The 23,132-nt window shown below is 43.4% G+C and overlaps 1 protein-coding gene across 2 annotated transcripts in view; it reads left to right on the plus strand.

The window, feature by feature from the left end:
• The first annotated feature begins 659 nt into the window (after positions 1–659).
• The window catches only part of TSHR (thyroid stimulating hormone receptor), a 155,335-nt gene continuing 132,862 nt past the window's right edge, over positions 660–23,132 (plus strand). For both annotated transcript variants that reach the window (XM_065940784.1, XM_065940785.1), the window contains exon 1: positions 660–829. In XM_065940784.1, the coding sequence (XP_065796856.1) occupies positions 660–829 (170 nt within the window). The remainder of the gene's footprint in view (positions 830–23,132) is intronic.

Genomic DNA, 23,132 nt, shown 5'->3' on the forward strand with positions numbered 1-23,132 from the left:
CGCCACGCTGAGAGCCGGGGCCGCCAGGCCAGCCCGCGCGGCGATCTGCACGCGTGTCGGCGAGCGCCCCGCGGGACCCGCGAGGATCCTGCGCGAGAGGCGCGCCCCGGCCGCATCGTGGGCTGGCCGGCCACGCGTGCCCGCCTCGGACCCTCGGGCAGAGGCGCCCTGGGCCAGAGAGAGCTGAAGTTCTGCGGGACCCGGTCCTCCCCGGGAGGGCAGTTCGTTCCCCTGGAACTTTGTCCGGATAAAGAGGGTGCGTGCGCGTGGATCCCGAGAGGCAGTTCCCTGGGGACCGAGCCCCGCACGGGAAAATAGGGTGACCCGTTGGGTTTCGAGACCAGCAAAGGAGGGGCAGTCCAAACCAGGGTTTTTGGAGCGCGTGGGGGCAGGTTGCAGGGCAGAGGGAGGCAGGGAACAGACGAGGCTGGGGGCGCGGGGAGCTGGTTTGGGCGCAGGGTTGCCAGGGCGACGGAGCCCTTAAGAGCCTCTTCGGTGCCCTCTCCAGCCTCCGGCTTGGTGCTGAAGTCACAGCCCCGTCGAGCCCTCCTCCCTCCCGCCCCGCGCCGTCTCTCCCGGCCCCGAGGAGCCCGAGGCGCAGAGGGATGAGAGGGAGGCGATCGCGGAGCACGCAGAGGTAGCCTGGGGCCCCGAGGACGATGCGGCCGACGCCCCTCCTGCGGCTGGCGCTGCTTCTGGCCCTGCCCAGCAGCCTCGGGGGGCAGAGGTGTCCGTCTCCGCCCTGCGAATGCCGCCAGGAGGACGACTTCAGAGTCACCTGCAAGGAGATCCAGCGCATCCCTAGCTTGCCCCCCAGCACGCAGACCCTGTGAGTACCTGGGAGGAGAGGGGGGCCCAGGGTCCCAGGCAGCTGGGGAAGAAGGCTGGAAGTGCATAAAAAGAGCTTGAGAACAGGCCAGAGGGCGTGTGTGTGTGTGTGTGTGTGTGTGTAGTGGGTAAACACTCCGTCTGCCAAACGTGGGGTTGGGGATACCCCAGTTAATCGCAATGCATAAAAAGTTAACAAAACTTTAGTACAAGATGAAAAGTGACAGCTGTCGTTTCTAAGAGAGTTGCTTTTCTGCACTTTGCCTGAGCCAGGACCTCAATTTTACTTAAAATGTAAACGAGATTGATGACAACTCAAGAATTGATCTTTTTTATTTTATTTTGGGTGATGAAAACTTGCAAAAAAAAAAGTGTTTCAATTTTTATAGTCTTTCTAAATGAGAAGTTATCTTGGGAGGTTTCTTGATTCATCAAATAGTTGACAGAATTTGATCAGGGCTCTTTTTAAACTACAGTCGTCCTTCGGCATCCATGACCATTGGCTCCAGGATCCCTGTGTATACTAAAATCCAAGGATATTCAAGTGTAGTGCTTATCACCTACGCACATCCTCCTGTATGCTTTAGAACACCTCTAGATTACTTGTAAAACCTATTACAGTCTAAATGCTATGTAAATAATGTTAAATACAATATAAATGCTGTGTTAATAGTTGCCAGTGTGGGGAATATTCAAGTTATGCTTTTTGGAACTTTCTGGAATGCCCTCTACCCCACCGTTGAGTACATTCAATCCAGGGTTAGTTGAATCTACAGATGTAACACCTGCCCAAATGGAGTATCCTTTATCCTTTGTATGAAGTGTATGCGTTACTTGCTCAATCATTAACTACCTGCTTCTTCTTGCTGCTGTTTAGTCACTGAGTTGTGTCCAGCTCTTTTGCAACCTCATGGACTATAGCCCGCCAGGCTCCTCTGTCCATGGAATTTTCCAGGCAGGAATAGTGAAGTGGGTTACCATTTCCTTCTCCAGGGGATCTTCTCAACCCAGGGATCAAACCCCGGTCTCCTGCATTGGCAGGCAGATTCTTTACCACTGAGCCACCTGGGAAGCCACACCCACTTATGCAGTGTATCCAAAAACCTCCTTTTGGATAAGCACGGTAGAGATATAAAGAGATGAAATTTCAAATAATATATTTTTATCTGCATGTTAAATGTTACCAAATTAGAAGCTTAATGTTAAATAAGCTTTGTGTGTAAAAGTGTCAGTCGCTCAGTCGTGTCCAACTCTTTGGGACCCCATGGACTGTAGCTCTTCAGGCTCCTCTGACCATGGAATTCTTCAGGCCAGAATACTGGGGTGGGTTGCCATGCCCTTCTCCAAGGGATCTCCCCGACCCAGGAATCAAAGCCAGTTCTCCTACATTGCAGGCAGATTCTTTCCTGTCTGAGCCACCTGGGAAGCCCGTTGTTCCTTAAGACACATTTAAATCAATGACAATTGAGAAGATGATTGTAATCAAGGGAAGAAGACTTTTTTTGGGTGATCAGAAACAGAATGGTAAGAAAGAATAGTAAAAACAATCTTGTTTTCCTATTTACTTAACTGGTTAAGCCCAGTTAGGGTCAGTAAGCACAGGTAGATAAATGGAAAGCTATGGTGAAATTGTGTTTAAAATTCCCTCCAGCAGTTAGGTAGGTTATGAACATTTCAGCACCAGTATATACTTCTGTGCAGCCTCCAAGTATTGCTTCATTGCTCATGCTGCCACCCCAGAAGAAAAGCTGTTCTTAGCATCTCAATGTTTTGATGGACCCCTTGCCTTGACTCCTTGCGGCTCCCGTGATAAAGTTCTTTTGTAGAGCCTACAAGATCCTTTGAGACCTAGTCCAGTCTTGCAAACCTCATGGCTCATAGTCTGTCACACGTCAGAGGTGGAAAGAGTTTCTGCTACTGAGCAGAATTTCTGGAACTTTCCCTCAAGTTCTTTGCTCCCACAGGCTGCTTTTGCCTTTCCTTTCACATTCTAGTCCCTCTGCCTATAGCGACTTTTCCCTTTTCATCATCTGGCTGATTCCTCCTCCAAGGTCCAGACTGGGGGTTAACTCCCTTTGGGAAGCCTCTCCTGGTCCACGAGTCCAGGCTCAGTGAGCTCTGTCCCCCCGATAGCATCCCCCCTATGCGTGAACTCCGGCCTCACCCCAACACACGGGTTTTCTGTAACTCGTTATCTCTTTGAGTGCCTGTCTTAGCAGAACATGAACTTGTCTAACCCAGGGACCCTGCCTTTCAGCCCTTGTTGTTGTTTAGTTGCTAAGTCACATCTGAGTCTTTTGTGACCCCACAGACTATAGCTCACCCAGGCTCCTCCATGCATGGGATTCTGCAGGCAAGAATACTGGAGTGGGTTGCCATTTCCTTCACCAGGGGATCTTCCCAACCCAGGGATCAAACCCCCATCTCCTGCTTGGCAAGCAGATTCTTGACCACTAAGACACCAGGGAAGCCCCATTCAACACAGAACTACTTTAATGCTGAAAAAACTAAAGCTTGTTAGGTGAATGAATGAACAAACAGATACGCTGGTCTCAGATTGTCTGCTGTGTGGGGGGGGGAATGGAGACCAGAGGCATAAGGTCTTCAGAAGTTTCTTTCAAGGGAGCAGTTTCAAGAGCCATTGAAGAGCAGGGTGGCTCTGGCTGCGGAAGGGAAGTGGGAGTCATTCTGTTCTCTTCCCTCCAAACGATGAGGAGAAAGGTAATGTCGGAGAAGGAGCAACGGAATTGGAGTCAGAAGACACGTCTCTTTCTCCTTCTGTGGCTAAGGGTATAATCAAGTGAAATAAGTTACGTGGGAGGACGCACATTTCCTTCAGGTCAGAAGAGAGGGTTCCGTCGGGTTCTCTCTGATGCCTGTGTTGCGATAAGAATAGTCTGCGATGAGACCCATCCGTCTGAACCCACTGACTCACTGATAAAGACAGTGGTGGGGAGAGTCAGACCTTCAAAATGATGGGAAGATGGCAGGAAGCAGGGCAGGAGGGGAGCCCTTCTGAAGATTGATGTTATCATGAGACGGAGAAGAGAAAATGGATGAAAAGCATGGGGTAAATGGTTTGCTCATGTAAACAGTGACTGCAACCCTGGGCAAAAGCAGCAGAATGATTTTTAAATCTTTGGAGGGCAGTAGAACTCTTTTGTGAAAGGCAAGCTTATCAGAGAAGTCAAATACACAAAACTCAACACTGACTGTAGAGAACTCTATGGGCAGCTCCCAGCCCAGTCCTTTATGCCTCCTCGCCCGCTGAATCCTCACAGTGCAGCCGAGCAGGTGACTCTGTCACTCTCATATAGATGAGAAATCTGAGGCACAAGAGCGATGAAGCGCTTGGCGCGGTGTCACAGAGCTGGGAAGCGGTGGTGCCAGGGTGTGGACCACCACAGAGCTACGCCCCGCAGCCCCCGTCGGTGGTGGAAAGCGGGTCTCACCCCGCCAGCTCTTTCTGCTCAGTGTGGGCGTGAGGCTTTGGAGAAAGAAGTCTGAAAGTTTGAGATGTCCAGCAAGCCACACATAACCTCGGAGGCTGGTGGCCTGAGAAGTATGCAGTCGCTCAGAAAATAGGAAATTAGGAAGGAAAGAAAGCAAGGAAGAAAGGAGGAAGAAAGGAAGGGACAGGAGATGGGAGGGAGGGCAGAAAAGAAAGGCCACGTCCAAGTTTTATCGTAGAAGGCATTCCCGGGTGGAACCGACCAGATCCTTGTCATTAAAAACCTAATCTGGTGGTAACCCCCTTTCAAACGTAGATGCTAATTAACCACTGCTTAGCCATGTTGCAAATTACCCTGGTGCCAAGAGCAGTTTTTCCTGAAGCTGTCTTCTAGCCACTTAGTGTGGTCCTGAAAGGTAAAGACATGGCCTCTTTGCTCACCATCCACACACCTGCCGGGTGGTCTGGGCGGGAGTTACACCATCTGTGTTGTCACCGAAGCAGTGGTTCTAGATCATTTCCTCCACTTCACCGCAGCCCCAGAGGGCACGATACCCTCCCTTTGTAGCAGTGGTTCTCACTAGGTGACTAGTGAGAGGCAGCTGACATGCCTACTCCCCTGGTGGAACATTCTAGAACCTTTGATGTCCAGGTGGTTTGAAAAAACTTACTCCTCCCAATTGACTGAAGGAACTTAAATGAAGCAAGCAGCATAAAATTCAGGACTTAAATGTTGATGTATAACTGTAGATCTTATTACCTTAACGCCCAGGAGAGCAAGGTTGACCCACCACTTTCATTCAGAGAGCTGCCGTCTGCTACTCCTACGTGTCCCGGACCATCCCTTCTCTGGATGAGGAGGTGGATGGGGCTGGAGGTCGGTTCTAGGCTTGTGTGGATTTTTCCTCGGGAAAATGCTGCTTTGCCTGGCCTTGCCCTGTTGACCCCCCTGCTTTTCGTTCTGTGATGGGGACAGTCACTGCTTCCACCCGCTCTGTCTTTTCCAGAGTCCAGCGCTTCAGTGGCATAATGGATTGTCTGTCACGTACTTGTCGGCCTTCAGTCAGGTTTCTGGAGGAGCTTTGTGGCCTGTTGTTTCTGAATTCTGCTTCAGTTTTTAGTCATCTGCATTCTGGGTCTGCGGCTCTAATGAGTGCCCTATCCCGGCGTTTTCTAAAGAGAAGACAGTAACTCACCATCTTCAGCTGTGTGGCCTGTCTATGCTCTGCCTGTGATGTTATTTACTCAATATTTTTAGGCTGACTCACCTCTTAAACTGAAAGAAACCTGTTTAGAAGGCTTATGTTGTGACTCTCACTGGAAATTAGCATGACTTGCTCTAAACAGTAGGTAACCAGAAAACTGAATACCGCAAAAACAAAATGTAATTCTATCCCAGCTCAGTACTATTGTCTGTGAATGGGGTGAGCCTCGGGCTGCTTTCTCTTTGTTATAAAGGAACAGTAATAAGTGCTCAAGAAATAACAAGGAGATACCAATCCTCCATGGTGTCCTCTTGATATGAGGAGGACGGAAAGACAACGGAAAAGGGAATCACTTCCTCCCTGTGTGATTCACTATCATTTCATGCCGCGTGGACACTCCACCCAAAATAATCTCAAGTATCTTCAAGGCACACCTGTTCTACACTCAGGGGCATGTGCATTAAGTCTACATTGCACAATTCTTTTAGTCCCAGTTAGTGGTCATAACCTGAATAACATTCGGTTCCCAATCTAAAGCGAAGCCCTCTGCTTCGGCACCCGCACAAGGACCAATACTTTATGTCTTCTAAAGGCAGCATCACCCCACGCCTCCAGGCTCCACGATTTATTCTGTTATTCTCTGTGTGTGGGTACACTCGAGGTTTTTACTGGTAAGTAATAGAAAACCCACTCTGTCTAGCTTAGGGAGAACAGAAATATTTTGAAAGAATTACCTATAATTTACAGAATCATTGTACAATCAGGCTTTGAAAATAGGTGAAGGCCCACGGCGGGCAGGAAGTGGGAGCCACCGCCAACCATCTGGTGGGAACCACTCCACGGCCAAGACCACAGTCACAACCACAGGACGTCTCTAGTGCTAGCCCCCGGTTGTAAACCCACGACACTCTCCATGTGCCCCCATCAGTCATTTCCCAGCTGTCCCTGCCTCTTTGAATCGCCAGCCAGAGAGTGATATCCGGTATGAGAGCTGCTGATTGTCTGGCAGAGGCTACCTGCTCATGTCCTAGCTGCTGGGGGTGAGAAGAGGGAGGAGGGTCCCCTCTCCCACTTTTGGTGGCAAAACTAACTTCCTCTGTGGAGTCAAATAAAGCTCTAACAGACAGAATTTGTGTGTCTACAGACAAAATTATTTTGCACTGTTGTCAGTTATCTACAACCTACAGAGTTGTAAAATAGCTCTTGTTGAATCACACTCAGAATCTTAGAAGAATGTGCTCTGAATCAATGCATAATTTTCCACTGAAGCACAGTGTTCCCCCTCTGTATATATGTGTATAAAATGCTGAGAACAGTTATTGGCTCATAGGAGGCACTGACAAGTCAACTCAGTACAAAAAATAATTTTCTTTTCAACTTAAATCACAGGTTGAAATAAATTACTCAATAAAACATTTTACATTGGAATTGCAAGGGCAATCTCTTATGCGTTCCAACAGGCTGAGTTCAAATAAGACAAATAGCCAAATTACCATAGCAATTCTGTTTGGGGATAATTTGGGATTTTTATGTGACCCTAAGTATATATTTGGTGTTAACTATAACTCTTTTTGTTATAAATGTTTTACTGCAAAGAATACTGCAATATATATATATTTTAAAACTTACTGACATTTGGAGGTGATATATTTCTCCAGAATACGTTATTATGGTTACTTTCTTATGCCTCACACTTAGCCTGTCCTTTGAATAGGCTAGAAGTTCACTGAATGTGGTTATTCTTCAATAGTTTAAAACAAGATTTTACAAGAGTCTAGGCCTCATATCTGACATTAAATCCTCCACACTGACCCTGTTTCCATTTTCACTGAAGCTGGTCAGTGTGTTTCTTTCATCTGTGGCCTTTATTTACTGCAATTAAAATCATTGAAGAGAATTTCAAGTATGAGCAAAGTGGTACCATTTGTTCAAAGCTACACATTGGATTTCAAAAGGTTCTATTTAGATGTCAGACACTACTTACTTTGCTTCATTTTTGTATGAATCTTTAAGGACATTTAGGGTGTTCCAGAAATGTTCAAAACAATTCTCTTCTTAAAATTACAAGCAGGCATTTGTGATTTTCCAAGCATCTTATAAATGTTACTGCCTTACATGTAGTGACATATAAATATGCCCTAGATTTTTTACCATCAGAATAGTCCAGAAATTCAAATACTTCATCGTCATCTTAACTAAACTCCCCACACCCATTTTGCACCTGGAAAGAGCTCACTGTGTCCCAATTTTTTCTTTCAAAAACACAATCCCTGTATTTATATGATACACGAAGCTCTTGGCTTACATTTTGCAAGCATTAGCTTAATTTTACCCACACCCGAGTGTTATCATGATTGCTCAACTCCAGTTAGGAGATTGAAATTGCCTCTTCTTATTTCCAGGTGCTACTTATATTTTGTTATTTCAGTCTTTTTGTGAGCTGAGAAACTAGAAGGCTAACTTTGGGGAAAGGAGGTGGACATGTGAATAAACAGACTTTAAAGGGAGAGGGTAACTGGGAGGCTTTCCCGCTGCAAAGTCCTCAGTGGGCTGGGTGACCGCTTGGTTTCCCTCTCAGCATCCTTTTCAGTTATTTCTGGCTTCATGGACACGCTCCAGAGATTTGAGATAGCCAGAAATCTTACTTAGGGATAAATGGCATTTCATTCTAGTTAGTTATTCTTCCTTCCTTTCTTTTTCCACCGATCACTTTTTATATGCAAGTACCACTCTAGGCATTGGAGATATATAATATCTTGATCTTATATTCTAGCAGGAAAAGTAGTCATCAAAAACAAGTTAATAAATAAAAAAGGAAAACACATAGAATGTCAGGTGGTGATTAGTGTAATGGAGAAAAATTAAGGAAGAGGGAGAAGGAATGCTGGAAGTTACATTTTAAATGGTCAGAGAAGGCCCCATTGAGAAGGTGACATTTAGATAAAGAACAGAAGGTAAAAAAAAAAAAACAAAAAAAACTTAAGCCAGGCTGATATCTAGGGGAGCAAAGATTCTGAATACATGCAGGGACCCAGAGTCATGGGGGACGTGAGAAGAACATGCATAGGATGTTTAAGAAGTAGCAAGGAGAAAAATGGGGCTGAAGGAGAGTGGGTTGTAGGAAAAGAGATTAGAGCAATTATAGAGGAGCAGATCATTGTTGTACTTATATATGTCATTATTATGTATACAGACACACATTTTGTTGTTGTTTAGTCGCTTAGTTGTGTCTGACTCTTTTGTGACCCCGTGGACTGTAGCCCGCCAGGCTCCTCTGTCCATGGGATTCTCCGGGCAAGAGCACTGGGGTGGGTTGTTGTGCCCTCCTCCAGGGGATCTTCCCGACCCAGGGATCAAACCCGTGTCCCTTATGTCTCCTGTATTAGCAGGGGGGTCCTTTACCACTGGTGCCCCCTGGAAAGCCTAGATTATTTGCTTAAGATTTTTCAAAAGAAGCAGATTGCTCGAATTTGAGAGTCAGATTGTTAAAAAGAGAGAAAAAAAGATTTTTAAAAGCTATCCTTTCCTTTATCCATTGCCCTATCCAGGGGATCTTCCCAATCCAGGGATCTAGCCTGTGTTTCCTGCATTGGCAGGTGGATTCTTTACTGCTTCTTTCCTGAGCCACCAGAGAAACCTATACACACACATATATATATATGTGTGTGTGTGTGTGTGTGTGTGTGTGTGTGTGTGTGTGTGTATAGAATATTTATTTGTTTTGTTTTCTGAATCATAGGAAGATAGTAAGGATTTTCAAACCCTTCCAAATTACAAGGGAAAAAAAAATCCCCTGTAGGTCAGGGTGTTTAACTCACCAAGCTTCTGGGTTTCTTGTGCATGGATGATAAAAGGGTTTCCAGGTATTATATTAACAGAAAAGGCCCGGGGTGGAAGGAGAGAGGAGTGTGATACAGAGCTGAGATGCGTTACTGTCACGGTGCGCCTGGGGGAAGCTAGTTGACTTCTGCATGAACTCTTGGCTGCAGCATCGCTAGAAAAGGAGGCTGAGAGGATCTCAAGTGATGTATAAGAGGTCTCCAGTGTAGTTCACTCTGTACCACTCAGAGTTTTCCATCATATCCTGCTCCCAGACTGAAATATATGATCTTCAGTTTTGTTCAAACAAGATACTTACTTCTTTCCTGAGAGAGAGGGAGATACAAGTCCAATCAGTCACTGAACTCCCTTTAAGACAGTCTTTACAAAAACAATGCAAGAGGGTTTCTGACACGAGCGGAAGTCTCTGTTGCTGTTGATCCCAAGTTTATAATTGATAATTGTCATCTCTCTGCAACTCCAATTCTAGATTTCTCTCACCCATAGAGGAAAAGGGCGAGGCTGGCTGGGGCGAAGGGCTGGTGGAAAGACCCAGACTTGCACCTCCAAGGGTTCTAAACCCTTAGTTGCCTTGCCCTTATCAACTATAATCACCGCCTTTTCTCATTCACAATTATCATTGGCCACAGAAGAACCAAGATACGTCCCAGTGAAATTCCAGGGTTCTAGACCTACTCCTTGCAGCTGCCAATGCAGTGTGTAGCAGCCACCTTGCTTCTCACAGTTCTATTATCCCCATCAGTAGAGAAAATCCTTTATTTTCTTATTTATCCACTGGGGTGAGGAGCCCAAATGCCCAGATGATTATTATAGCATCAGGATCACTGTATTTTACTTGATGGAAGTAATCTGTCCATCCAGGAACTAGGACCTCTAATCTGGCAGGAATTGAGAAGTTCCAATTCCGGAAGTAGGTCACTATGGTGATGGCAAGAAGGGCCAATCCTGGCAACAGCCCTAGCTCTTCAGACCCAGGTATTCTAGCTTTAAAGAACACAATAGCATACAGCTGCTGCTGGTTCAGTGTGTGTGTGTGTGCTTCATTAGGTCAGGTCCTCAACCACGCAGGACTCAGCCTCCGAGTTGCGACCTTGTTGTTCAGTTGCTCTGTCATGTCTGACTCTTTGCAACCCCATGGACTGCAGCACGCCAGGCCTCCCTGTCCCTCACCTAGCTGAGCCCGTGATGGGTCAGCCTCTCATTTTATTAGGCAGTCCGCTTCTGCCCGATGAGTTACACGGTAGAATTCGTGGGTGGCAGTCGTGTTCTCTTTGTTGTGCCTTCTCAGTCGTGAAATGTGTCTCTTGGTTGAATGTTGTGATGCAGCGTTGTACCAGTTGCTTGTTCAGTATTGTGCAGGCTTTCATAGTGGTAGATCAAGAATTTTATAAGCCCTTGAATAGTGGCCCTGGTGGAGGCATTGAGAGCAGGGAAGGCAAACCCAAATCCAACTTAAAGATTCTTTTATAAATGAATCACTACTTTCTATAATAGGGAAAGGGTCCAGTGTAACCAAACTGCCAGCAAATGACTGGCTGTTTTCTGAGCGAATTTGCCTTATTAATGGTCCAGCATGAGGCTCTGCTGTCGGCAGGTCAGGCATTGACAGAAGCGGTATCTTGACTAGCTTTGATGAGAAGGAGCCCTTCTTTGGCTTTAATCCCTATCACCATGGACGTTTCATTTATGTCCGTTGTATTGGCACTGGTTGGCATCCATAGAAGGAGGCATCTTGTCCTCTGGGGTTGAGAATCACCTCTAGGGTGGCACTGTAGAAATTTCCTTAGGGTGAACCAGCCTCTCTTTTGATCAGTGGACTCCTGGTTTCACAGATATTAAAGTTTTCTTTTTAATGTGCATCTTAAATTGATGAGATAGAGTAACTTGATATAATTCAAACACAGCCATAGCGTGAAGAATTGGCCATAACAGTCATTTTTAGGGTTAAATTAATGCCTCAGTGCCAGAAAACTTAAGTTTCAAAAACATCTAGTCCTTCAGAGAAGATTTCTGAAAATAGTCAAGATTTTTATCTACTATGGTTTATTAATCCAAGTTACCTGCCGTAAGAGTTTGAGCTATAGTATGAATTCAGTGGGTTTCCTGTCCTGCCTTAAAAAGCCCATCACTGTTACATTGTTTTCTTGTGTTACGTGATGTTCTGTATGTCAACTCCGTGTCCAGTCCAACACTATGTGTTTTCAAATACTGTATCTCATTTAGGACTCATGGTAGCCATGTGAGGTAGTTGTTTGACTCCACTTTAGATGAGGAATTGGAGACTTAAGAAATGTCACCTCTCTTATCTTTTATGTCACAACACGTATAAGTGAAAAAGAGTATTCAAACGCAGGTCTCCTAACTCTAAATCCAAGGCTCTCTCTACTATCCTGTGGTTAATGTCCTTAATCTGGTCCTTTTCTGTCCCCTCCCCTCCCCCCACCTGCCTTCATTGATGTGAAATTCATACAGTGCACCTTTTAGTGGTATTTAGTGCATTCGTAATGTTTATGGCCATGACCTCTAGTTCCAAACTCTCATCATCTCTCAAAGCAATCTGTACTGATCAACCCCTATTCCTGCCCTGTCCATAGCCTCTGCCAACCATTAATTTGCTCTCTGTCTCTAGGGATGGATTTACCTTTTCCAAACATATTATGTAAATGGAATCATACAACATGTGACCTTTGTGTCTGGCTTCTTTTACTGAATATAATGTTTGCATGTTCCATCAGCGTTGCTGGGACGGAAAGAACGTGGGTGATCAGACAAGTGGCCTGGGTTGGGGCTGGGGATGCAGGTGTAGAAAGCCACGCTTTGTTTCCTTTCAGAGTTTTTTGGACATGTTCATTTCTGACTCACCGGTATAAAGGGCTTCCCCACTCCTTGTCCAAATGCCTTGCACCTTAGATATAATGATCCGAGCACCAGAATCGTACACAAACTTATTCTCAGAGGCTTAGAGCTTCAGAACTACTTTCCCATGTCAAAAGATCTTAAGAATACCCGTCCCTTTTGGATAGCAGCCATCCTGACTGGCGTGTAATGGTACCTCATTGTGGTTTTGATTTGCATTTCTCTGATAATGAGTGATGTGGAGCATCTTTTCATGTGTTTGTTAGCCATCTGAATGTCTTCTTTGGAGAAATGTCTGTTTAATTCTTTGGCCCATTTTTTGATTGGGTCATTTATTTTTCTGGAATTGAGCTTCAGGAGTTGCTTGTATATTTTTGAGATTAATCCTTTGTCTGTTTCCTCATTTGCTATTATTTTCTCCCAATCTGAGGGCTGTCTTTTCACCTTACTTATAGTTTCCTTTGTTGTGCAAAAGCTTTTAATTTTCATTAGGTCCCATTTGTTTATTTTTACTTTTATTTCCAATATTCTGGGAGGTGGGTCATAGAAGATCTTGCTGTGATTTATGTCGGAGAGCGTTTTGCCTATGTTCTCCTCTAGGAGTTTTATAGTTTCTGGTCTTACATTTAGATCTTTAATCCATTTTGAGTTTATTTTTGTGTATGGTGTTAGAAAGTGTTCTAGTTTCATTCTTTTACAAGTGGTTGACCAGTTTTCCCAGCACCACTTGTTAAAGAGATTGTCTTTTTTCCATTGTATATCCTTGCCTCCTTTGTCAAAGATAAGGTGTCCATAGCTTCGTGGATTTATCTCTGGGCTTTCTATTCTGTTCCATTGATCTATATTTCTGTCTTTGTGCCAGTACCATACTGTCTTGATGACTGTGGCTTTGTAGTAGAGTCTGAAGTCAGGCAGGTTGATTCCTCCAGTTCCATTCTTCTTTCTCAAGATTACTTTGGCTATTTGAGGTTTTTTGTATTTCCATACAAATTGTGAAATTATTTGTTCTAGTTCTGTGAAAAATACCGTTGGTAACTTGATAGGGATTGCATTGAATCTATAGATTGCCTTGGGTAGAATAGCCATTTTGACAATATTGATTCTTCCAATCCATGAACACGGTATGTTTCTCCATCTGTTTGTGTCCTCTTTGATTTCTTTCATCGATGTTTTATAGTTTTCTGTGTATAGGTCTTTTGTTTCTTTAGGTAGATATACTCCTAAGTATTTTATTCTTTTTGTTGCAATGGTGAATGGTATTGTTTCCTTAATTTCTCTTTCTGTTTTTTCATTGTTAGTATATAGGAATGCAAGGGATTTCTGTGTGTTAATTTTATATCCTGCAACTTTACTATATTCATTGATTAGCTCTAGTAATTTTCTGGAAGAGTCTTTAGGGTTTTCTATGTAGAGGATCATGTCATCTGCAAACAGCGAGAGTTTCACTTCTTCTTTTCCTATCTGGATTCCTTTTACGTCTTTTTCTGCTCTGATTACTGTGGCCAAAACTTCCAACACTATGTTGAATAGTAGTGGTGAGAGTGGGCATCCTTGTCTTGTTCCTGATTTCAGAGGAAATGCTTTCAATTTTTCACCATTGAGGGTGATGCTTGCTGTGGGTTTGTCATATATAGCTTTTATTATGTTGAGGTATGTTCCTTCTATTCCTGCTTTCTGGAGAGTTTTAATCATAAATGAGTATTGAATTTTGTCAAAGGCTTTCTCTGCATCTATTGAGATAATCATATGGTTTTTATCTTCCAAATTGTTAATGTGGTGTATTACGTTGATTGATTTGCGGATATTAAAGAATCCTTGCATTCCTGGGATAAAGCCCACTTGGTCATGGTGTAGGATTTTTTAAATATGTTGTTGGATTCTGTTTGCTAGAATTTTGTTAAGGATTTTTGCATCTATGTTCATCAGTGATATTGGCCTGTAGTTTTCTTTTTTTGTGGCATCTTTGTCTGGTTTTGGAATTAGGGTGATGGTGGCCTCATAGAATGAGTTTGGAAGTTTACCTTCATCTGCAATTTTCTGGAAGAGTTTGAGTAAGATAGGTGTTAGCTCTTCTCTAAACTTTTGGTAGAATTCAGCTGTGAAGCCATCTGGTCCTGGGCTTTTGTTTGCTGGAAGATTTTTTATTACAGTTTCAATTTCCTTGCTTGTGATGGTTCTGTTAAGATCTTCTATTTCTTCCTGGTTCAGTTTTGGAAAGTTATACTTTTCTAAGAATTTGTCCATTTCATCCAAGTTGTCCATTTTATTGGCATAGAGCTGCTGGTAGTAGTCTCTTATGATTCTTTGGATTTCAGTGTTGTCTGTTGTGATCTCACCCTTTTCATTTTTTATTTTGTTAATTTGGTTCTTCTCTCTTTGTTTCTTAATGAGTCTTGCAAATGGTTTGTCAATTTTGTTTATTTTTTCAAAAAACCAGCTTTTAGCTTTGTTGATTTTTGCTATGGTCTCTTTAGTTTCTTTTGCATTTATTTCTGCCCTAATTTTTAAGATTTCTTTCCTTCTGCTAACCCTGGGGTTCTTCATTTCTTCCTTCTCTAATTGCTTTAGGTGTAGAGTTAGGTTATTTATTTGGCTTTTTTCTTGTTTCTTGAAAAGTCTACAAGCAATAAATGCTGGAGAGGGTGTGGAGAAAAGGGAACCCTCTTACACTGTTGGTGGGAATGCAAACTAGTACAGCCACTATGGAAAACAGTGTGGAGATTTCTTTAAAAACTGGAAATAGAACTACCATATGACCCAGCAATACCACTTCTGGGCATACACACTGAGGAATCCAGATCTGAAAGAGACACATGCACCCCAATGTTCATCGCAGCACTGTTTATAATAGCCAGGACATGGAAGCAACCTAGATGCCCAGCAGCAGATGAATAGATAAGGAAGCTGTGGTACATATACATCATGGAATATTACTCAGCCATTAAAAAGAATTCATTTGAATCAGTTCTAATGAGATGGATGAAACTGGAGCCCATTATACAGAGTGAAGTAAGCCAGAAAGATAAAGAACATTACAGCATACTAACACATATATACGGAATTTAGAAAGATGGTAACGATGGCCCTATATGCAGGGCAGAAGAAGAGACACAGAAGTACAGAACAGACTTTTGAACTCTGTGGGAGAAGGTGAGGGTGGGATGTTTCGAAAGAACAGCATGTATATTATCTGTGGTGAAACAGACCACCAGCCCAGGTGGGATGCATGAGTCAAGTGCTCGGGCCTGGTGGGCTGGGAAGACCCAGAGGAATCGGGTGGAGAGGGAGGCGGGAGGGGGGACCGGGATGGGGAATACATGTAACTCTATGGCTGATTCATATCAATGTATGACAAAACCCACTGAAAAATAAATAAATAAATAAAATAATAATAATAAAAAATAAAAATAAATAAAAATAAAAGGAATTCATAGTAAAAAAAAAAAAAAGAATACCCGTCCCGCGAGTGAGACTATTTCTAGCCAGTTGGGCGAGGAACACCGAGTTCTTGTCCCTCCGGATCTTATGGTAATCTCAGTCCACACTTGTACAAAGAGGTGACTTAATAGCAATGCATGAGCCATTATCCAAAACTCTCACTCTTTTAAGAGCCAGGATTTATGCTAAGGACTTTTCTTTGTTATAGGGAAACTGCAGAACTCAAACAATACCCCCTTTGTAATGGTGTTTCTTATAATCATATTTCTACCTCCATTAAACATTTAACCAATATGCCAAGAAAGACAACTTGATGAGAATAAAAAAGGTTATATGAGAGAAGCAAATTATTCTTCCTCTTATGTTTACCAGACTTTACTTCTCAGCTGTTTCTTCCCAACCCACTCTGGACTTGGAGGCAGAAGGTATGTGGTCAAATCCTCACTCTCCAGGGATTTCCCTGGTGGTCCAGCAGTTAGAAATCCGCCCGCCAGTGTGGGGGACATGGGTTCAATCCCTGGTCTGGGAACTAAGATCCCACATGCCCCTGGGCAGCTAAGCCTGCGCACCATGACTGCTGAGTCCACATGCCTAGATCCCATGCTCTGCAACAGGAGAAGCCTCTGCAATTCAAAGCCTGTGCACCGCAACTAGAGAATAGCTCCCGCCTGCCGCAACTAGAGAAAGTGTACAGGCAGCGATGAAGACCCAGCACAGGCATAAATGCATCAATGAACCTAGCTCTCCACCCGCTCACTGGGAGGGAGACTATTTGCTCAACTCATTCGATGCACAAGCTAGCAAAGTGTGCCAGCCCCACACACATCATGGAGTGGCTGTGAGGATCGCGTGAGGTCATGCCGGTGGTGTGCATGTGCAGTACCTGGTAAACCAGAGCAAAGCCTGGATCACACGTTATCTGTTTTCACCGCAGCAGTAGTGGGTCCGAGAGGCTGTGAGATCCAGCCTGATTTAACCCTCAATGTGGGCATGACAGTGACTTGGGAAGGTCAAGCTTCCATGCAGGGACCATCCACCAGCTGTTCAGCTTGAGGGCTGTGCAGCTTTATTAAGAAGAGCAAAAACACGTGTGCGCTGTGCAAAAGGGGCATTCTCCAGATTTACAAGATTTCTTATCTTCTTCCAGAGCTATTCATCCCCTAGGAGTTACTGTGAGGAGCGTAAAGTGACCACGATTCTAGCCAGGAGGGTCTCTGTCCCAATACGGCTTGTAAATCTCTAACAAAGGTTTATCTGTTCTGTGTCAGAGTTTGGCTAAAAAGAACTGTTAGTATTTCCAGACTCTCCAGATGCCCCTATTTAATGCTTGACTGGCCTTCTTATGTAGCATAACCAAGTTGCCATTTCAAAACCATCCTCAATCCCTGGAATCTAAAACAACAAAGCCAGAAGTTCTGAAATGTGCTCTACGAAGCATGGAAGAATCCATGAAGGTTTTGGTCTGACTCGGTTCTGTGTGACAGTGGATGTTCTGGTTCATTTTACTTGTTTGTTGTTGTTGTTATATTTGTATATATTTGGCTGGTCCCAGCTGCAGCATACGATGCACCGGCTCAGTTGGTCTGCAGCATATGGGGTCTTAGCTACCCAATCAGGGATCGAACCTGCACCCCTGCTGTGCAAGGTGGATTCTTAACCCCTGGACCACCAGGGACATCCCCCTTTTACTCTTTAGAAACAGCAATTTATACAAAGTGTGTATCTCATGACCAAAAAAAATAAATACATAAATAAAAGGACCTGGAGGGGCTATGCTTTCTTTGTATACTGTATCCAATATCTTCAATGTCAATAGAAAAGGAGGGAGGGGAAAATATCGTGGTTAAAGCTGTGTCAGCTAAAAGTCATCGTGAAGAGTAGAGGATGGAGGTGTCCATGCAGTAAGGAAATGCTTGTAAGACTACCTGGTGCACTGGGAGGACCCAGAGGAGTCGGGTGGAGAGGGAGGTGGGAGGGGGGATCAGGATGGGGAATACGTGTAACTCAATGGCTGATTCGTGTCAATGTACAAAACCCACTGAAATGTTGTGAAGTAATTGGCCTCCAACTAATAAAATAAAATTTAAAAAAAAAAAAAAAAAAAAGACTATGTGACAAGACTACAGTCAGCATGGTCAACAGAAATGGAGATCAGAAGTCAGGGGACCTTCAGTGAGTTGTGAACCTTTCAGCAAGGCACTTAATCTTTCTGTGTCTCACTGTTTGTGAAATGGAAGCCAAGGAATGGCTCTGTCCTACCTTGAAGAACTGGTGGGAAGACCAGGGAAGTAACTGTTGAAGTGTACAGGGGGCTCTTCATTTCTCAAGAACGCTCTTTCTTCTTCAGCGGAGTAAGAATACAGGGGGTTATGCTTATCAAATGGAGAAGGAAGGGCAACCCACTCCAGTGTTCTTGCCTGGAGAATCCCATGGACAGAGGAGCCTGGTGGGCTACAGTCCATGGGGTCGCAAGAGTCAGACACGACTTAGCGACTAAACTACTACCACCACCACCATACTTAAAAAATATTCGGGAACACAGATGGATCTTATAAGGAGGTTGGGGGAATTTGGCTACAAAAAGCAACAGCAAGTCCTTAATTTAAAAGCATCCACGTCCATCCTTACCTCCTCCACTCGTACAACAAAGGAAAAGGAATCTTTCCTCCTGTTTCCTTTGCCTGCTGGTCTCTTCATCCTAGACTTTCCCCCTCTCTCTTGCTTTCCCAGATTCTTTCCACTGTTATCTAAACACACTTGAGTCTCTATCTTCGAAAAAACATTCCTCTCTAGTTCTTACATCTTTGTCCATCTACCACTCTTACTTCCTGGTCTCCTTCCCTTCACAGCAGAGCAGTCATGGTTTTCTCAAGCCGCTCTCTTGATAGTTTTACTTCCCATTCACTCTTTAGCTTAGTGCAATCTGGCTTCTGCCCCCATTACTCAACTGAAAAATTTCCTTGCCAAAGACACCTACAACCTTGGTTGTGAAATTCAGTGGACATTTTTAGAGCCTTCCCTGGACTGAAGTTTGGTAGCATTTGTCAGTGATGACATCACCCTTGGATTCCCCCACTTCACACTCTGCTTGCCTGGTGCCTCAGAGTGGCTCTCTGATCATCCCTGAAGGTCGGGCTGCCATTGCGTAGTGAGGGCAGATACTGAGATGTTGAACCAGTTGGGAGACACAGTATCCTAATGGGACACGATATCCTAATATGCAACCTGCATAATGGTACTCCATCATGGCAGAGGACACTCCAGTTGTGCCTTTGGAAAGCTATTCCACTGTTCTGTAAAATCAATTATTTCTAGATGATATGATGCTTGATATGGCCGGTGGATCCCGTGACATGGGTTCACTGCTCCCCCGCCCCCTGTCTCCTCCTCTCTGAAGCAGGTCTCGTGGTCAGATGCTCTGTTGTATGAGATTCTATGCCTGTGGATCAGACCCTTTGAAATCTCTCAGATAGTGGTGAGGCTCTCGAGGCAGGAAAGGTGAATAGTGACCAATAATGTCCACTCTTATGACAATAAACCACTGGTCCTTCTAGGAAGAAAGGGCTCAGTGTGATTACTTGTCACCGAGTGGGCATGTGGTGCTATAAAGTAATAATGCCACATTGATTTCTTTTAATAACCAATTGAACTTCCACTGTTTGTAGTAGCCAGATCAGCCTTGATAAGTGGGTGGTAGGGGGGGGGGTCTATGGCATTGGGATGGAGTCTCTGTTAATGTTCCATTTATGCTAGTTCTGGGGTGGCCAGTGACAAAGACGGGCTCCTGGCAATTGATGAGATGGTTTTATTCCCACGAGGAGCTCTTGAGTGAACACTGCCGGCTGGAGGAGTCCCATGTTTGGTGGAAAGGGTGGGTTCTCTGGCTCTGGGCTTCCCAGGGAAAGCACAGCAGTGTTGGTTCAACCCCTGTGACAAATCCCGCACGCGCTGTAGCTGGAGGCTGGCAGTTAATTGCCTCTTGACAACTGAAGCAAAAGCTGTTTCTTCCAGGGTGACTGGAGTGGTCTGTCTCCATGACTGCCGCATTCATTTTCCTCTTTCATTTTTTCTGTTTGTACATCCTTGGCTTTCTTTACAAGCCTCTCTTTTTCTACTCATCACTCAAACGCTGTCATTTATTAAGTTCTCTTCTCAGACCTCACTTCCCCTATCTGGTCCACTCCAATTCGCATATCGAATGAGATGCTTGTTCAGTCGCTAACTTGTGTCTGCCTCTCTGTGACCTCATAAACTGCAGCACACCAGGCTTCCCTGTCCTTTGCTATCTCCTGGAGAGTGCTCAAATTCATGTCCATTGAGTCAGGGATGCCATCCAACCATCTCATCCTCTGTCGTCCCTTCTCCTCCTGCCTTCAATCTTTCCCAGCATCAGGGTCTTTTCAAATGAGTCAGTTCTTCGCATCAGGTGGCCGAAGTATTGGAGCTTCAGCTTCAGTACCTGTCCTTCCAATGAATATTTAGGATTGATTTCCTTTAGGATGGCCTGGTTGGATCTCCTTGTAGTCCAAGGGACTCTCAAGAGTCTTCTCAAACACCACAGTTCAAAAGCATCAGTTCTTCAGCCCCCAGCCTTCTTTATGGTCCAGCTCTCACATCCTTACATGACTACTGGAAAAACCATAGCTTTGACCATACTTTGTAGGCAAAGTGATTTCTCTGTATTTTGATATGCTACCTAGGTTTGTCATAGCTTTTCTTCCAAGAAGCAAGCTAGTGAATTGCAATTTCAGATCTTTGGGGTGGGTCTATTTTCTGAGCATTAGATCTGTATCATCTAAATACCTGTTAGATATCCTACTGTATTTAGTATTTCCAAATTTAGTATTTCCAAAAGTGACCTCATTATCTTCTTAGCCAAAACACTCTGTCTGCTTATTTCAGTGAGTGGATCACCATTTACCCAGATGCTCAAAATGAACTCCATATAATAGTATCTTTGATACTGTCTTTTCACACATCCCTACTGTCAAATCCATATTCATTATCAATGTAAATATCTCTTGGATCTGTCTCCATTTCATTTGTGTTATTGCCATGCAAATTCACACTACCACTGTTGTTTTCCACCTGAACATTATAAATGGAGATTCTTTTGTCTTTATTAAACACAGCAGTCAGAGTGATAAATCTAAAATGTTCTAGGGTGGGGTCTCCATTCCCTGTTTAAAATACATTATTGCCTTCCAGTGCTCTCAGGGGAAATTCCAGACTCTTTTACATGGTTTGTGAAACCTGTGCGATCTGGCCCTCTTCTCTTTTCAGGAAGATCTCTTAAGAGTTTCCCTCCATTTCAGTCGCTTCTGTTATTTCAACCACTTTTCATTATTTTTATATTCTAGAATGTGTATGCACGCTGCTGCTCCTGAACATTTTTTGCATAGGCTATTTCTTTTTACTGGAACATTCTTTATCTGCACTCCTGTTTTTCTTCTGATTAACTCTTACTCATCCTTTACTTTTTAAAATTATAATTTGTATATATAAAAGGACAAAATTTAGCAATGCAGATAGCTATGTATTATTATCAAGATTAACCAGAAGTTAACACTTGACCTTATTTGCTTCAGCTCTGTCCTTTATATTTTATACTTTGAATAAATAAAATGTAATAGAAACAGTGAAAGCCCTACCCTTAGCCTATCTTTTCCTTCCTTCCCAACTATAGGTCAAGGTATAATTCTATTGTCTTCTGCCTTCTATTGTTGGTATTAGAAATCTGCCCACAGTCTATTGTCGTTCTTCTCACAATTTTTTTTTATCTGTGACTTCTGTTTGCTTTTAAGGTCTCGTTGTCCCTCGTTGTCTTTGATGGTCAACAGTTTTACTAGAATGTGTGTAGCTATTTTTTATTTGTTTGTTTTGAACTCATCCTATTTTAAATGAGAGTTATCAAACATTGTCTCTTTAATATTATCTCTCCTCATTTTCTCCATTTTTTCCTTCTGTAAGCCCTCTTAGATGTATGTTGGATCATCCATCTTCCATTCTTCTGTCTTAGCTTCTGTTTAATGTTTCCCAAGTGATATGTTTGTGCTATGTCTTGTCTAATTTTCATAGCTTTGTCTTCCATTTCACTGTTCTTCTGCTGACTACTTTCCTGTTTAATCCATTCAGTATTCTTACATATATTTTTCACGTCTGTTATATTACAATCATCTGTTCTTTTTTAAGGTCGCTCTGTTCTTTTTGTGGTTTGGTTACATCTTTTATGTTTTGAATTATTTTAAACAAACTTATTTTATTGCCACTATGAAATTGCTCCATTTTCTGAAATTCTTGAGGTCTCAATTTGCTATTTGTATGGTCTCCTAGCTCTTTCATGGTGCATTGTAACCTTATTTTTAAATTTTGGATTATAAGCTGACCTTCAGCAGAGCTGTCACTGAGAGTCTTGTGCAGTGTGGGCTATGAGCTGGACACATTTTATCAAGAGCTCTGCATTGGATTGTCTCAGCAGTGGCAGGGATTTCATCACTCAGGTCCATATTTGTGTTACTTTCACTGCTTGGGTGATGCCTCAAGCAGGCAGCTGTTTGAATGCTAACTCAAACACCTACATCTGTGGGTAGGTGCATTCCAGCCTCTCAAGAGTATTTTTAATATAGAATGTGTGCAGGAGATATACAAACCCTGGCAAATGCACTGATCTTTTCTGGCTCACATTTTTTACTAAGTGTATAGCCATCTTATGTTGCCAACATTAATATTAGAGCAGCATCTTAATTCTAACTGTGCCCTTCACTTGTGCCAAGATCTGCTCTTAGGACAGTGTCAGCATTAAAAGCCAAGCTCCCAGGTTAATGAGTCTGGCCGTTCTCTCCCCATTATCACTTTCCTGTTTCTAGAGCACTCATGAGGCTTCCCATTCTGTTTGTCATTCTCTCTTGATACCAGGGGAGTTTATCTATCCACTGAAAGAATCGTTATGTATTACCCCGAATTTATAGGTGGTTATACAGGGAAGGCTTTTTGGATTATATAGACTTCCAGGCAGCCTCAATCTTTCAGTTTCTAGATTATTCATTCTACAGATATTTTATTATCTCAGGGGCTGTGTAGGGTGATGGAGACAGTGTCTTAAGGAAAACAGATATAGATCTTATGCTATCAACTTTACGATATAAATTAGGTATTAGTTTCTAGACTTTTCTCAAGTCTAGATTACATAGACCTAATTCAGCACTGTATGTTTCCTCATTCTGTCACTCCATTTTAGTTGTATATTGTCTTGTCTGTGTCTTCTAGACTGGACTATATAATCTCAGAGATGGTGGAGCATGTCCCCTTGATTAATGATGCCAGAGCACCTTGCACAAAAGCCAGCATATAATAGGAACTAGAATGTAATTGTCAAACAATTATTTCCAAAGATACTTGAAAATATTTAGTGTCTTTCTGAAAATTCCATTATCAGCCTTTTATTTCCCCCATCAATTGCTTCTTGGCCTTTTGACTAAGATCAAATGTATTTGTCCCATCATTCTGACACTGCA

This window comes from Muntiacus reevesi, chromosome 7, assembly GCF_963930625.1.
Source record: "Muntiacus reevesi chromosome 7, mMunRee1.1, whole genome shotgun sequence".
Lineage (NCBI taxonomy): Eukaryota > Metazoa > Chordata > Mammalia > Artiodactyla > Cervidae > Muntiacus > Muntiacus reevesi.